Source organism: Rhea pennata, chromosome 7 (genome assembly GCF_028389875.1).
Source record: "Rhea pennata isolate bPtePen1 chromosome 7, bPtePen1.pri, whole genome shotgun sequence".
Classification (NCBI taxonomy): domain Eukaryota; kingdom Metazoa; phylum Chordata; class Aves; order Rheiformes; family Rheidae; genus Rhea; species Rhea pennata.
In genome coordinates, this window is record NC_084669.1 from 16,174,964 (window position 1) to 16,186,395 (window position 11,432).

Here is an 11,432-nt window from a genome sequence, read left to right on the forward strand (position 1 = left end):
TTGTTCACAGACCTACCCACTAGGATCTGTCTGGCATTAACTGGCTTTCAAAATTACTTATGGAAATACCTTCAGCTATTTTTTTAAAGTCTTTGAGTACGAAAAAGTTTTCCTTTAAAAAAAACAAGCAAGACGGAAAATTACTGATTTTCTGCACGCATGCTTCGTATTCCACTTTCTAAAATAAATACCGCAGGACAGAGGGGTGGCCCTGATATTTTTTACGAAGTTTCTTTGTGTGAATTAAGGGCTACAAAAGGTGAAAAACCTTTCCTGCAGTTGCAGAACCGCTGGGGAGGAGGGGACAACCGCGGAGAAGAAGGGAGCAGCAGAAAGCTGACAGCAAAGCGGTGTCGGCGGCGAATTTCGGAAACACCTACGGCGGCAGAGCGGTGCGGGGAGGAAGCGCACCCGAGCGCCGCGGCGGGGCGGCCCCGGGCCAGGCACCGAGCGGCCCCGCCGCGGCCAAGCCGGCCGGGGGCGCGGAGCCACCGGGGGCTGGGCTGGAGGCAGAAACGCCGCCCGGCTCCCTGGGCGATGCAGGCTCCCCCCAGCACCGGTGCTGAGCCGAGGGCACCGGGCAAGCGCGGGGCTCTGTGCGCATCCCGCTTCTGCGGGCTGCGGAGCCCGGTCCCCGCCGGGCGCGGAGCGAAGTCCCCTCCGCCGGGCGCGGGGCCGGAGCCTGGGGGAAGCGGAGGACGCGGCAGAGCGGGGGCCAGCGCAGCCCCGCTCGCCGGGGCGGACTTTTGTTGCCCAGGGCCGCCTTACGCAAAAGCCGCGCCGAGACACCGCGGGCGCGGGCGGGATCCGCGGAGCGCGCCCGGCACCGAGCGGGCCGGGGCAGCGGAGCGCGGGGGAGGGGGGAACGGAGGCTCCCCAGCGCCTCCCCCGTGCGAGCATCGCCCGGCCCGGGGACGGGGACGGGGCTCGCGGCGCGGCCCCGGCGCGGCGCTCACCGTCTTCGTAGTTCTTGAGGTAGTAGTCGGGGCCGGGCCCGCCGCGGGTCTTGGCCGGGTTCTTCACGTTGTGGAACTGCAGAAAGTCCGTCCTCTTGCCCGCGAAGCGCAGGAAGGCGGGAGCCAGGCCCCGCGCCAGGGTCACCAGCCGCCGGGAGCTGCGGGGAGCGGAGAGCGCGGCTGAGGGGCCGCCGGGCCGCGGCTGCCCCGGCGGGGGCGCGCAGGCCCGCGGGGAGGGCGCAGCGCGGGGCCCGGGCGGGTCCCCCCCGCGGCGGCCCCACCCGGCGCGGCGCGGAGGGCGGGCGGGCACCGGCACCGCCGCGCGGAGCGGAGCGGCCCGGGAGCGGCGGCCGCGCTGCCCGCTGGCGCCGGCGGCCAGGCTGCCCCGAGGCCGGCGGCACCCGGCTCCCCCCGGGACCCCCCGGACAAGTGCAGCGGCGTCGCGGAGGCAGAGGCGCTCCGCCGCCGTGCGCGCCCGCGCAGCTCGGCCCCGCCTGGCAGGACCTTCCGCGGGCCGAGGAGAGGGGAAGGGAGGGGAGGGGAGCAGGGAGCCCAGCTCCGCGCCGTCCGCGCCTTCCTCCTTCCTTGCCCCGCTCGTTCCCCTGAAGTCGGAGGCGGCAGCCAAAGGGACCTCGGAGCGGGTGTGCGGACACGCCGCTCTGCCTCCCCGACTTACCCGGCAGGGAGAGGGCTCTGGCCGTCCCAGCGCCTCCAGGCCGCGGCAGCTCGGCACCGCCGGTGGAGCCCAGCGCAGCTGCAGCCCCGCTCTGCCCCCCGCGCCGGGGCTGGAAGTCCGGGGAGCGGAGGGCTCTGAAGACCTGGCCAGCGCCCCGCTCGGCGCCCGTCAGGACCTGGGGAAGGCTCGGCTCGGCTCGGCTCGGCAGGCGGCCCCGTTCCTGCTGCTGGGGGTTTCCCTGTGCTGCCTCGGCCCCACGTTGTGCTTTTCGCAGAGAAGCGGTTGTTGGAGCGAGGGGAGCACGACATTTTTGCAGTCATAACTGATAAGTGTCTGAAATGCTTTCTCCATTGCAAACATGTGCATCTTAATGGAAACCATGGCCTCGCTCCCTCCGCCACAGCAAGCGCCGCCAGCAGCGCGGAGCCCGGCCGGGCCGGGTCTGCCCGGGCGCCCCGCGGGCGGCGTGGGGAGGTGCCGGGGGCTCCTGCCTTACCTTAAGAAATCGAGCCAGCCATCATGAATGATGGAGGGATCCAGCTGCAGGGAGAGGAAATTCTCACTGATTATCCTGACAGGGCTCTTGGTGTTGACATCAAGGAGAATGAGAGTTCTTCCCTTCACACCTGGAGGTTTCTCCACCGGCAGCGCTCTCCTGTCCCCGGCCTGGGAGGGCAGCGAGAAGGTGGCCATGAGAGCCAGCCCAGGTGCCATCAGGGCTAAGAGCCCGGGGGGGCAGCAGCTGGGACAAGGCATGCCGGAGAGCAGGAAACCCCTAATTAACTCGCTGTCTGCAGGGGCTCGCTGGTAGCTAATTGTCCTTATCTAAAGTGTGGGGCGCTCTGCCTTTTTTTGCAATGTTTTGGTGCTGGTGGAGGGGAACTCACGCCCCTGACCAGCCTTTCTCGCAGCCGATGCCAAGACTCCTTGCAGCCAGCACCGCCCCTTTAAGAGATGCAGGCTCCAGACATTTTTAACTTTTTGAAGGTAAGGGGAGGCTCCTGGTTTAACCCCCTCGGCTCGGGGCCGCGAGCCCGTCTAGAGCTCCGCCAGCATCGAGCTTTCGCTTTGCTCTTGCTCCGCCGCGGACAAACGTCCAGTTTCGGCGGCGGGAAAGCCGGGCCGGAGCCGGGACACCGAAGAGGCTCGGATCACACCGGACCGGAGACCGGGACCGGTGTGCGGTGCCCGGCGGCAGCTCCTGCGCCAGCATCGCGGCTCCAATTCGTCTGCGGCGGCGGAGACGGCCGAGGTGGTAAGGCAGCGGGGTGATGCCGCTCCGGGCCCGGGAAGGGGGTTTAATCACCCACGAAAAAGTCAAACCGCGGGCGAGGAGTCCGGTCGCCTGCGCGGAGTGGGGCCGCGCCGTCTCGCCGCACCGGCGTGGGCTCGGCCAGAGGCGAGCGGGACCCGCAGTACGTGCTGTGGGGTGCCGGGGGGGGAGGCGGTGCCGGGGCAGCGCCCGCCGCGGCAGCGGGGCGAGACGCCCAGAGTCGAGCGCCGGCCCCGCTCCGGACGGGGAGCGGCCGCCGGGAGCCCGGTCCCCGGCGCCGCCCGCCTCGCCCGGCGCGGCGCGGCGGGAGCGGGTCCGCTCTGCCCCCGCCACCGGGATCCGACCGCGGCGGGGAAGGACGGGGCCGTGGCCGCCTCCATGAGTGACTCGCCCTACCTGCGGCTCCGCAGCGGGCATGCTCCGCCCCGGCCCGCAGCGCCCAGGCAGGCGGCACCCGGGCCGGGCCGGGCCGGTGCCGAGCGGAGCGCCCGGCGGCGGCGGGGCCCGCAGCCCGGCCGGGGCGCCCGCAGCGGGGTCCGCAGCACCATCTGCTGGTCGCGGGCCCGGCCCCGGCGGAGCCCGCACCCACCTGCGGCCGCCCCTTCGCCGGGACCGGGGGAACCGGCGCGCACGGGCAGGTCCCGGTGCTGCAGAGAACAGAGGTCCGAGGACGGCCCGGTTCGGCCCCGCTGTCCCAGCAGGGCGGCGGGTCTCCCCGTCGGTGCCCGTGTAAGCCACCGTTGCCCCGGCCGTGCGAGCCACCTGCAGCGCGGCCGTGCCGCCGCCGGCGGCCCCGAGTCGTCCCCTCATCTCCGCAGGTTTTACGACTCGGGCCAGGGCCCGGGAGGCGGCGGAGCGGGCTCCGCTGCTGCCCGCCCCGGTCGGCGGGGCTCGGTGCAACGGCGGGACTTCTCGCCGCGACCCCCGCACAAGGGGCCCGGTAAAGCACCCGCCCCCTGACCCGGAGAAGTCCGCGGAGCAGCGCCGTCTCCCTGGGAAAAGCTCCCCGCGCGTCGCCCCACGCAGCATTTCAAACTCGGCTCCTCGGAGACACCGCCGGTCTGAGCCGCCTCTGTCCTAGTCCCGATTTACCTAGGCAGGAATTGCGAGATCAGGAAATCACTGTGCAAGGAATAGTGACCGGGAGAAAGGATGAAAAATATCTCTGGCTCTGCTAGGAGTTAGTAGGAAATGCACAAAACAGGATTTCTCCTGAAACAATCCAAATAACGCGTAGGAGAGCGAGGCTCAAAATACACCCTGCAACAGACTGCTGAGTGCAGGACGCGCTGACAAAAAGCAGCAAAGCGGTGCCTCAGCGACAGGCACAAAGCAGCATGTATTCGAGTGCTATACAAGTAAGAGGATCCGGGGGAAAGGGCTACGTAATTTTAGCTGTGCAAAGCCCTGGCATTCCGGGACAGGAAGAAGGCAATTTAAGCCTGGAAATTTGTGTTCTGCTGCAAACACTTTAGCCACAGTCCGCAATAGCGTTTAACTGACCCTGGATTTGAAGTCTCCACTTCAGAAGTGAGTTGGCTGCTCAGGTTTTGGGTCACCTTTAAAAGAGAGACATGAGTTCCTGAATCATCTCTTTTTTTTTTATTATTATTATTTATTTGTTTATTTATTGCCAAACGACGTCAGTAGGCTTTGGGGGAGTTTGGGGCTCTAGAAAGTGTAGTGGCTGCAGGCCGAAATTTGTGTATCACCTCGTTCTGCTAAGTATGGTTCTCTAAGTATTCCATTTTAAAATTAAGCTCCAATACATCATACGATAAAGGACAAGAAAGAAAACAAATTATTGTGTAATTTCCTTTATATGTTTTGTCCTTGCAAATAAACTAGTTTGCAGGAGAAGTGTGTTTATTCTGAAATGATCTCACAATTAGTCTCTGCTTTGAATGCAAACTCCGGATGCGATGAGGTTAGTTATCTGCGGAGTTATCACCAACAACACAAAACAAGTAAGGGAGCAAAAAATTTTCCAGCTGCCAGGGTCAGCTTGCAGATTCTGGGAAGACAGAGCTAAGGGAAATATTCACTTACCTGCCTCAGCTTTCCGGACCCACACCTGGGGCCTGAGTCCAGCCGACCCGTGGGTCTCTTCCTCAGAAGGCAATTGCACTCCATTTTGCATCTCGGAATAGAAAGCTGAATCGAAAGAGAAACTATATTTTTTCAACGAAGCATGGGTTTGCCATAGGAGCGCTATAAATGTGGGACCTCGGGAGCGCGCTGCGGCGGAGCACAGGGGCGCTCGGGCGGCCGCGGGGCCGGGGCCGGGGCCGCTCCCGCCGGCGGAGGCGCGGCGCGGCCACCTGCAAAGGGGCCGCGCTGCCTCCCTTCCGCAGCAACGCGGCTCCCGGAGAAAGGGGCAGCCCGCTACCCCGGCTAGAAGCCATCTCAGCTGACACCAGCTGTGATTCTGGCTCTCTGTGCCGGTGAACTGCTGGTGCTTTCTTACCTTAGATAATTACTTTAGAAAGGCAAAATATATATATATATATATATAAAGATCTACTCATTTTGTTAGACTTGGAAATACATTTCCCCATTTTCTCTCTACTCTAAATTTGCTGTTTTTAATCTCCAAAGCAGTTATTGGGAAAGAAGAGTGGGGGAGGAGCAGCACTTCTATAAAGAGTTTAACCAAAGCACATTAAATATTTTCCCAACATCACCAAATAAACAGCAATCCTCCAGCTCCCTATAAACTATTTAAAGCATGTCATATCATCTTTTCTGCTCTTGCCAATGTACTTTTCTTTTAATTTATAAGCCAATTAGAGCAAGGGCCTGTCTTTTTGTGTATATTTGCAAAATGTCTGGCACTCTTTCAGTCAGTTACAGTTCAGCAAACACTTAAACCTGCATTTAACTTTCGTATAATAGGTAGTTACTTTGATTTTTCCTCACTTTTGTAAAGCTACTGCTTATGTAAGCGCTTGGTGTAAACGATCTAAGCAGTCTTTGAAGGGATTCAGCAGAGGAGAGCTCTTTGGATGTCCCAAGCAGGACTGATGTAACAAAAACGCAAGGAAAATTTAAACTGAGCTCTCAGGCAGTAGAAATCGGTCCAAACGAAAATGAGGAAAACTTTCTCAGGAAGAACATTTTTAATTCGCCAAAAAATAAACTTCTGCTCCTAGATGATGAGAGTTATTATCAATAGAGGATGTGCTGTACCAAACAAACCTCCATTAGGCCAGGAAGGATAAAACAAGTTAGACAGCCCTTTTAAAAAATGTCTATGATTCCCGAGATATCAACCATGTCTGTTTCTGTAGTGCTGTCAAGTAAATCTGAGTTATGGATGCTCTAAAAGAAGCCAGCAAGGAGAAAATTAGCAAGAGAAAATAAAGGACGCTACGTATAGATATTTCAGCAGAATGCATTTTCTTCTCAGGCTCTTAAACGCCTGCCCTGTACCATGGCCTGATTTACTTGGTCTCCCCAAACAACTTTTGAGGAGAAGAGCAAGTCAAACGACTGTGGTAAAAATGCGGTCATTAGAGCATGTAAAGTTGCAAGGCAGATTCTTTTTTATTGATCTTTTTGCTCTTTCTGCACTGCAGCATCTATCATTTTCACCGCAAGAGCCTTAATATTTGCAACGGACTTCCTAAAGTAACCAATGCATAAAGGTGGGTGTTGCATGATCTGAACTCCGCTTTTGAAACCGTTTCTGGCATGGTTATCTATCACTTGTCATCTGAATGAACAGGCAGAAGACAGTGGCTTGATTTAATACAGTATCTGTGTATCGCCCTTTAGCACAGGTGACCTGTGAAGTTCTGTAACAAGCAAAACCAGTTGCCTGGGCGAGGGAGACTGTCCCTGGGAGCCCAGGGACAAGACAGCAAGCCTACTGAAAGCGCTTCTTCCTTCCACCCACGCAAATAAATAAATAAATAAAAAGACAGTGATTAAAACCAAGTGCCTGATCAGGACAAGCACGTTTGGCAATGCTGTCTTTGCGTTTTCGTCAGCACGAAATGCACACAAAGTGCTATCTCCAACTCCAGCCGTAGCAAAAGGGAGCACGGCGGTGCCAGGAGAGCAGGTCAGCAGCTGCCGAAGGAAGAGAGGGATAAGGAGGGTGAGGAATTAAAGGCGGCGCCGGGCTCTCCCCGGGCGGCGCGCACACCCCGGGGAAGCGCAGGAACGGAGCTGCATTTCAGGCAGCTGCGGAGAAATGATCATTTTTCTTTTTGTAACTTTATTCTGTGAGCATTTAGTTAATGTATACTCTGCTAGAATAAGATGGATGTATTCTTTCCTTAATCTCTCTGGTTTAATCTGCATGGTCTCAAAGCGCTCGGGCAAACCCAGGCTATGCTAGTTCTGCAGATCTGTTCAAGCTCCCAAAGTCTCCATCTCTCAACAGGTGTTTTGAAGCCCTTGAAAATCGAGGTATGCGATTTCCACAAAGCTGTGACAACTACTCTGAAGGCTGATAAAACCGGCTGCCATCGCAGATGGCAGAAATCTTCTCTGCTCAATGCCTCTTCAGCGAGCAGGGGGAAAAAACTTACGGCTGAGGAATATCTGAGTGTGTAACAACGCCCTTTGGCAGAAAATGCTCTTTAGACCCTTGAACTTCCCTGTACTAATCAATGGTCTGATACAGCTTTTGCTTTCCATATCTCGAGTAAAAGCAAATGTGGCAGTAATCTGACATAGCCAAATAGGTTTCGAGGACAAATGCAATAGTGAAACGCGTAGCTCTGCAGCGCCCACAATACCCTCGTAAATGTTTTTCTCAAAAGAAGCCCAGGCTGAAGAGTGGAGGGATGTGTAGCAGTATCCTGGATTCACATCATTACGGGAAAAAAGAAAGAGAAGTGAATACTCCAATTTTACAAGCTCGAGAATGAATGCAAGCATGTATTCGTCCCACCATCTGGGAAGAAATGATAGAGGCGAAGGAAGAGGGAATACAGGGGGTGGTAAAACTTCACAAAGACCCAGAGATGCTTCACATTCCAGCAGCAAACACGGAGGAAGCGGACATGAGGAGTAGATCAGAGAGGGGAAATAGGAAGATGGATGAAGTGTAGGGCTAGAGGAGCAAATAAGTCAATTACGAAAGGGAGAAAGGCGCTATGTGCAGACACCAAAGAGGAGAGGGAGCTCAGCGGAAGAAACAGCAGCCGAAGGAGCACTCCGAGAAGCTGCCAGGGTGGAGAGAGGCAGAAAAAAAATCTGATTTTCCCAGGTAATTACAAGAGTGTAAAATACCTTGATCACCAGAGCCTGCAGCTCTCTTAGGACTACTGAGCGCTGCCCTGCTGTGAACAGACACCAGAGGACCCAGCTATGTCAAAGCTGCAAACCGATGGTTTGGGAAATCAGAAGCAAAACATGAAATCGTGGTTAGGGAACAAGAAGGACTATGGGCCGTGGCTGGAAACCAAACAAGTAGATGAAGGAGACTAGGTGAAATGCCAGCTGGATGTGTAGAAGTAGAGGATGCCCAGGATGAGCCCGGGAGACTACTGGAATCAGAAGACTAAAAATGAGCACAAAGAGTGAGGGGGAAATGCCAGAAGGCGCTGAAATATGCTAATAGAGGGAGAAGTTGGGCTGCGGCTAGATAGACCTGAAACCAATCCCCTCCTTCCATTTTCCAGTGAAAGCTTTAAAACAAACGCAGGAAGGCACACAGCTTTCTGCACCGAATTTCAATAACAATAGTTAAATTGCAGAGCTGCTCTTCTTTAAGGCTGTGATGGAGAGATGAGGGTCTGGGAACATCACATGAAAGGGAGAAAGCACAGAATCTGGAGAATCCCTTACAGATTCCCCAGCTATCCAGAGGCACCGTTTACCTGCAGCTTAACACGAATCTGATACAAAACTCATCCTTCCGATGAGTAAGTAAATAGTTCCTTCCCGTGTCTGAGAGGGGAAGGGGGCAGGAGAGAAGTGCTGCACGATGACAAGGAGCTACAAGAGAAGCGTTTCCCCAGCCCTTACAGCAACAGAGGCCCACCGCAGCCCTGCTGCGGCACTGGTAGGACAGCAGAAATCAGAAGGAAGGTTGTAGGGAGGGTGCAGGGTGTCCAGGCCAGGCACAGGAGCTTATCGCCCAGAAACAAGTGCAGGGGGAGGGCATTTATTCACAATGCAGACATTTCCTTTGTCCTTTCTGCCAGGATCTGGGTGTTGTATTCTTTCTTCTCCCTCCACAGCTTTCTTTCTGTAAGCCCTTTAGTAAGAGCAGCATGGAGAAGGCTAAAAATAAAACTATATTGCCAATATAATAGGCATGCAATTGCCTGTCTATTTTCTTTGACAAAGTGATGCTTTATTTCCTGTACAATGGAAACTACAGTTTGATGTTACAACTATTGGTTTTTAACTGAATGCAGAAATTTGATTTAAACAATGACTTTCCCCCCTGTGTTTAATATTACCATGTGTCACTGATTATATATTTAAGTTGTAGAAATGAATTAAATTTCATGGTTTCCTCGAGTTAGATTCTCTTGGAGTGGATTGTCTTCAGCTATTAATCAAAATACTTGGAAAACAGCTTAAACCAAAACAGCAGACTTGTGGTATCATTTCAGGAGAAAACTGGTTATCACAAACTAAGTGCTTAACAAATCATCACCCAGAGGGCTAGGTAAAGCTTTATAAACCTGCAGTAACTGTGTGTAGGTTAAAGAAAATAGGGTTTAATTGAACACCACAGGCTCATAGAGGGGGTAAAAAGGTACAGTGCGATGTTCAGATCTCCCTTGTCTGAGGTCTTATTCCTTCTGCTCCAGAAGTTATCATATATCCCAAATCTCAATGGCTACTTCTCTTACTTGGGGAAAGTATCTGCTCTCAACTGGCTGCAGAGCACTAGTGACAATCACTTTGCACACATATTCCATGAGAAACCAGCCCTATTCTTGCTAGACTTCTCACTTTGGGGAAAAAATCCAGATTTTCTTTACTTCTGTTTCCCACTATGATTTGGAATTAGTAACACTTCTCCTTCTACCCAGCCAGTCCTCTGGCTGCCCCTCTCCCTTCCTTAGAGAACCAACCTTACTTCTAAAAGAACAATATTGTATGTGGAAAACAGGTAAAAGAAGGAGACGACAGTAAAAAGAGAAAACGAGGACAGCAGTTCACTGCTTGCTCAAGGGTGCATCAGGCAGGATACAGCTGGGACAGGCCTCATTGAGAGCCTTAGAGATTCATGTCATAGTTTGCCAAAGACTCAGTCAATTGAGCATGTGTTAAAGCACAGTTTGTTTTGTCTTATTTGGAGCTTTGGAAGACATTTCCATGTTGAATCATTGAATACACTCCAGCGACACACCTGCAACTTCTGGAGTGCATCCTCTCAGCGAGAGACTCGCTAGCACGTCGTCACTTGTGCAGGGCAAATCCTACTGAAAGCAAATCAGGCCACAGCTTTCGCACCAGTTTACTTTCACACGTAACATATGTAAGCTAACATTTGGCAAGAATGCAACGGGGTCCTGATCTACACAGAGCTCATAGCAGCAGATGGTGTTTGATGCAGCAGGACCAAGACAGCTTCACCCTAAACTGAGCATTATTTCTCTTCTGCATCTCATGCGCTCCAGCCACATCTTTTTTTCCAGAATGAAGCAATTGTCACTAGGGCTTTGCAATCCTCTAATCTCTCAAGCTGTTCAAGACCATATGCCACATTCAACCTACTGGTTGCAACCTAGTCCTAACACCCAGGTTATTTTGTTCCTGCCCGATCATCTCACTGTATGAGGCTGGATCCTGTCATATTGTACATTAATATAACATTAGGATAGGAAGAGATACTCTGAACCAGCTGCTACAGACAGTTTGTGCTTCCAGTGAAGAAGGAAACATTCATGCCACCACACACAGTAGCTCTGTCAGCATGGATGAAAACAGCGCTAGTAGTTACCAGTCTAATGAGTTACATCTGGTGCCCATTTTGGGACAAAGCCATGCAAAGGCTAGCAAAATCAGCCTCCAATGTCACCTCTTCAAGCATGAAAATTTCATCCCAAGGGGAGAAATGTTCAGAAGAGAAAATTTAGCATTGAAGTGAATGTTGCAGTGGACTCACAAGATGCAATCAGCCAGGTCTTCAGTTACTGTCAGATTTTTTGCCACAGGTTTATTTTGCCAGTGGAACCATGGAGAGAGATTGCCACCTTGTGGTTCCTGCTCCTGCAGTGTCATGACTCCCCTTCTCTCTCTCTCTCTCTCTCCCCCCCCTCTCTCTTTTCTTTTTCTTTTCTTTCTTTTTTTTTTTTTTTTTTTGTAGTAGTAGCAGTAGCAGTAGTAGGCTACATCAACCTGCTGCCTGTGGATTTCTGGTGACAAGGATACTATGGACAAGAATAATACTTCCCAAGTATCTTGTTAATTAAAAAAGCAAGCATATAGTTTGCAGCTTTACATTCCTATACTGAGGAAGCTGTCACTGGAAAATCTTTCAGGAGTCCACAAGTTAATAAAGATTAATAACTACTGACACAGGTACATAGCTTCCACACAATGATCCAAA

At 53.8% G+C, this 11,432-nt stretch overlaps 1 protein-coding gene across 2 annotated transcripts in view; it reads right to left on the reverse strand.

The window, feature by feature from the left end:
* The window catches only part of HPSE2 (heparanase 2 (inactive)), a 126,314-nt gene extending 123,866 nt beyond the window's left edge, over positions 1-2,448 (reverse strand). The window contains exons 1-2 of one of the 2 annotated variants that reach the window (XM_062580009.1): positions 2,129-2,448; positions 957-1,114 (exon numbers count right to left, since the gene is read on the reverse strand). In XM_062580009.1, the coding sequence (XP_062435993.1) occupies positions 957-1,114; positions 2,129-2,388 (418 nt within the window). In that variant the 5' untranslated portion in view covers positions 2,389-2,448. The remainder of the gene's footprint in view (positions 1-956; positions 1,115-2,128) is intronic. The other variant, XM_062580010.1, reaches the window with a different exon arrangement.
* Between the last annotated feature and the right edge of the window lie 8,984 nt (positions 2,449-11,432).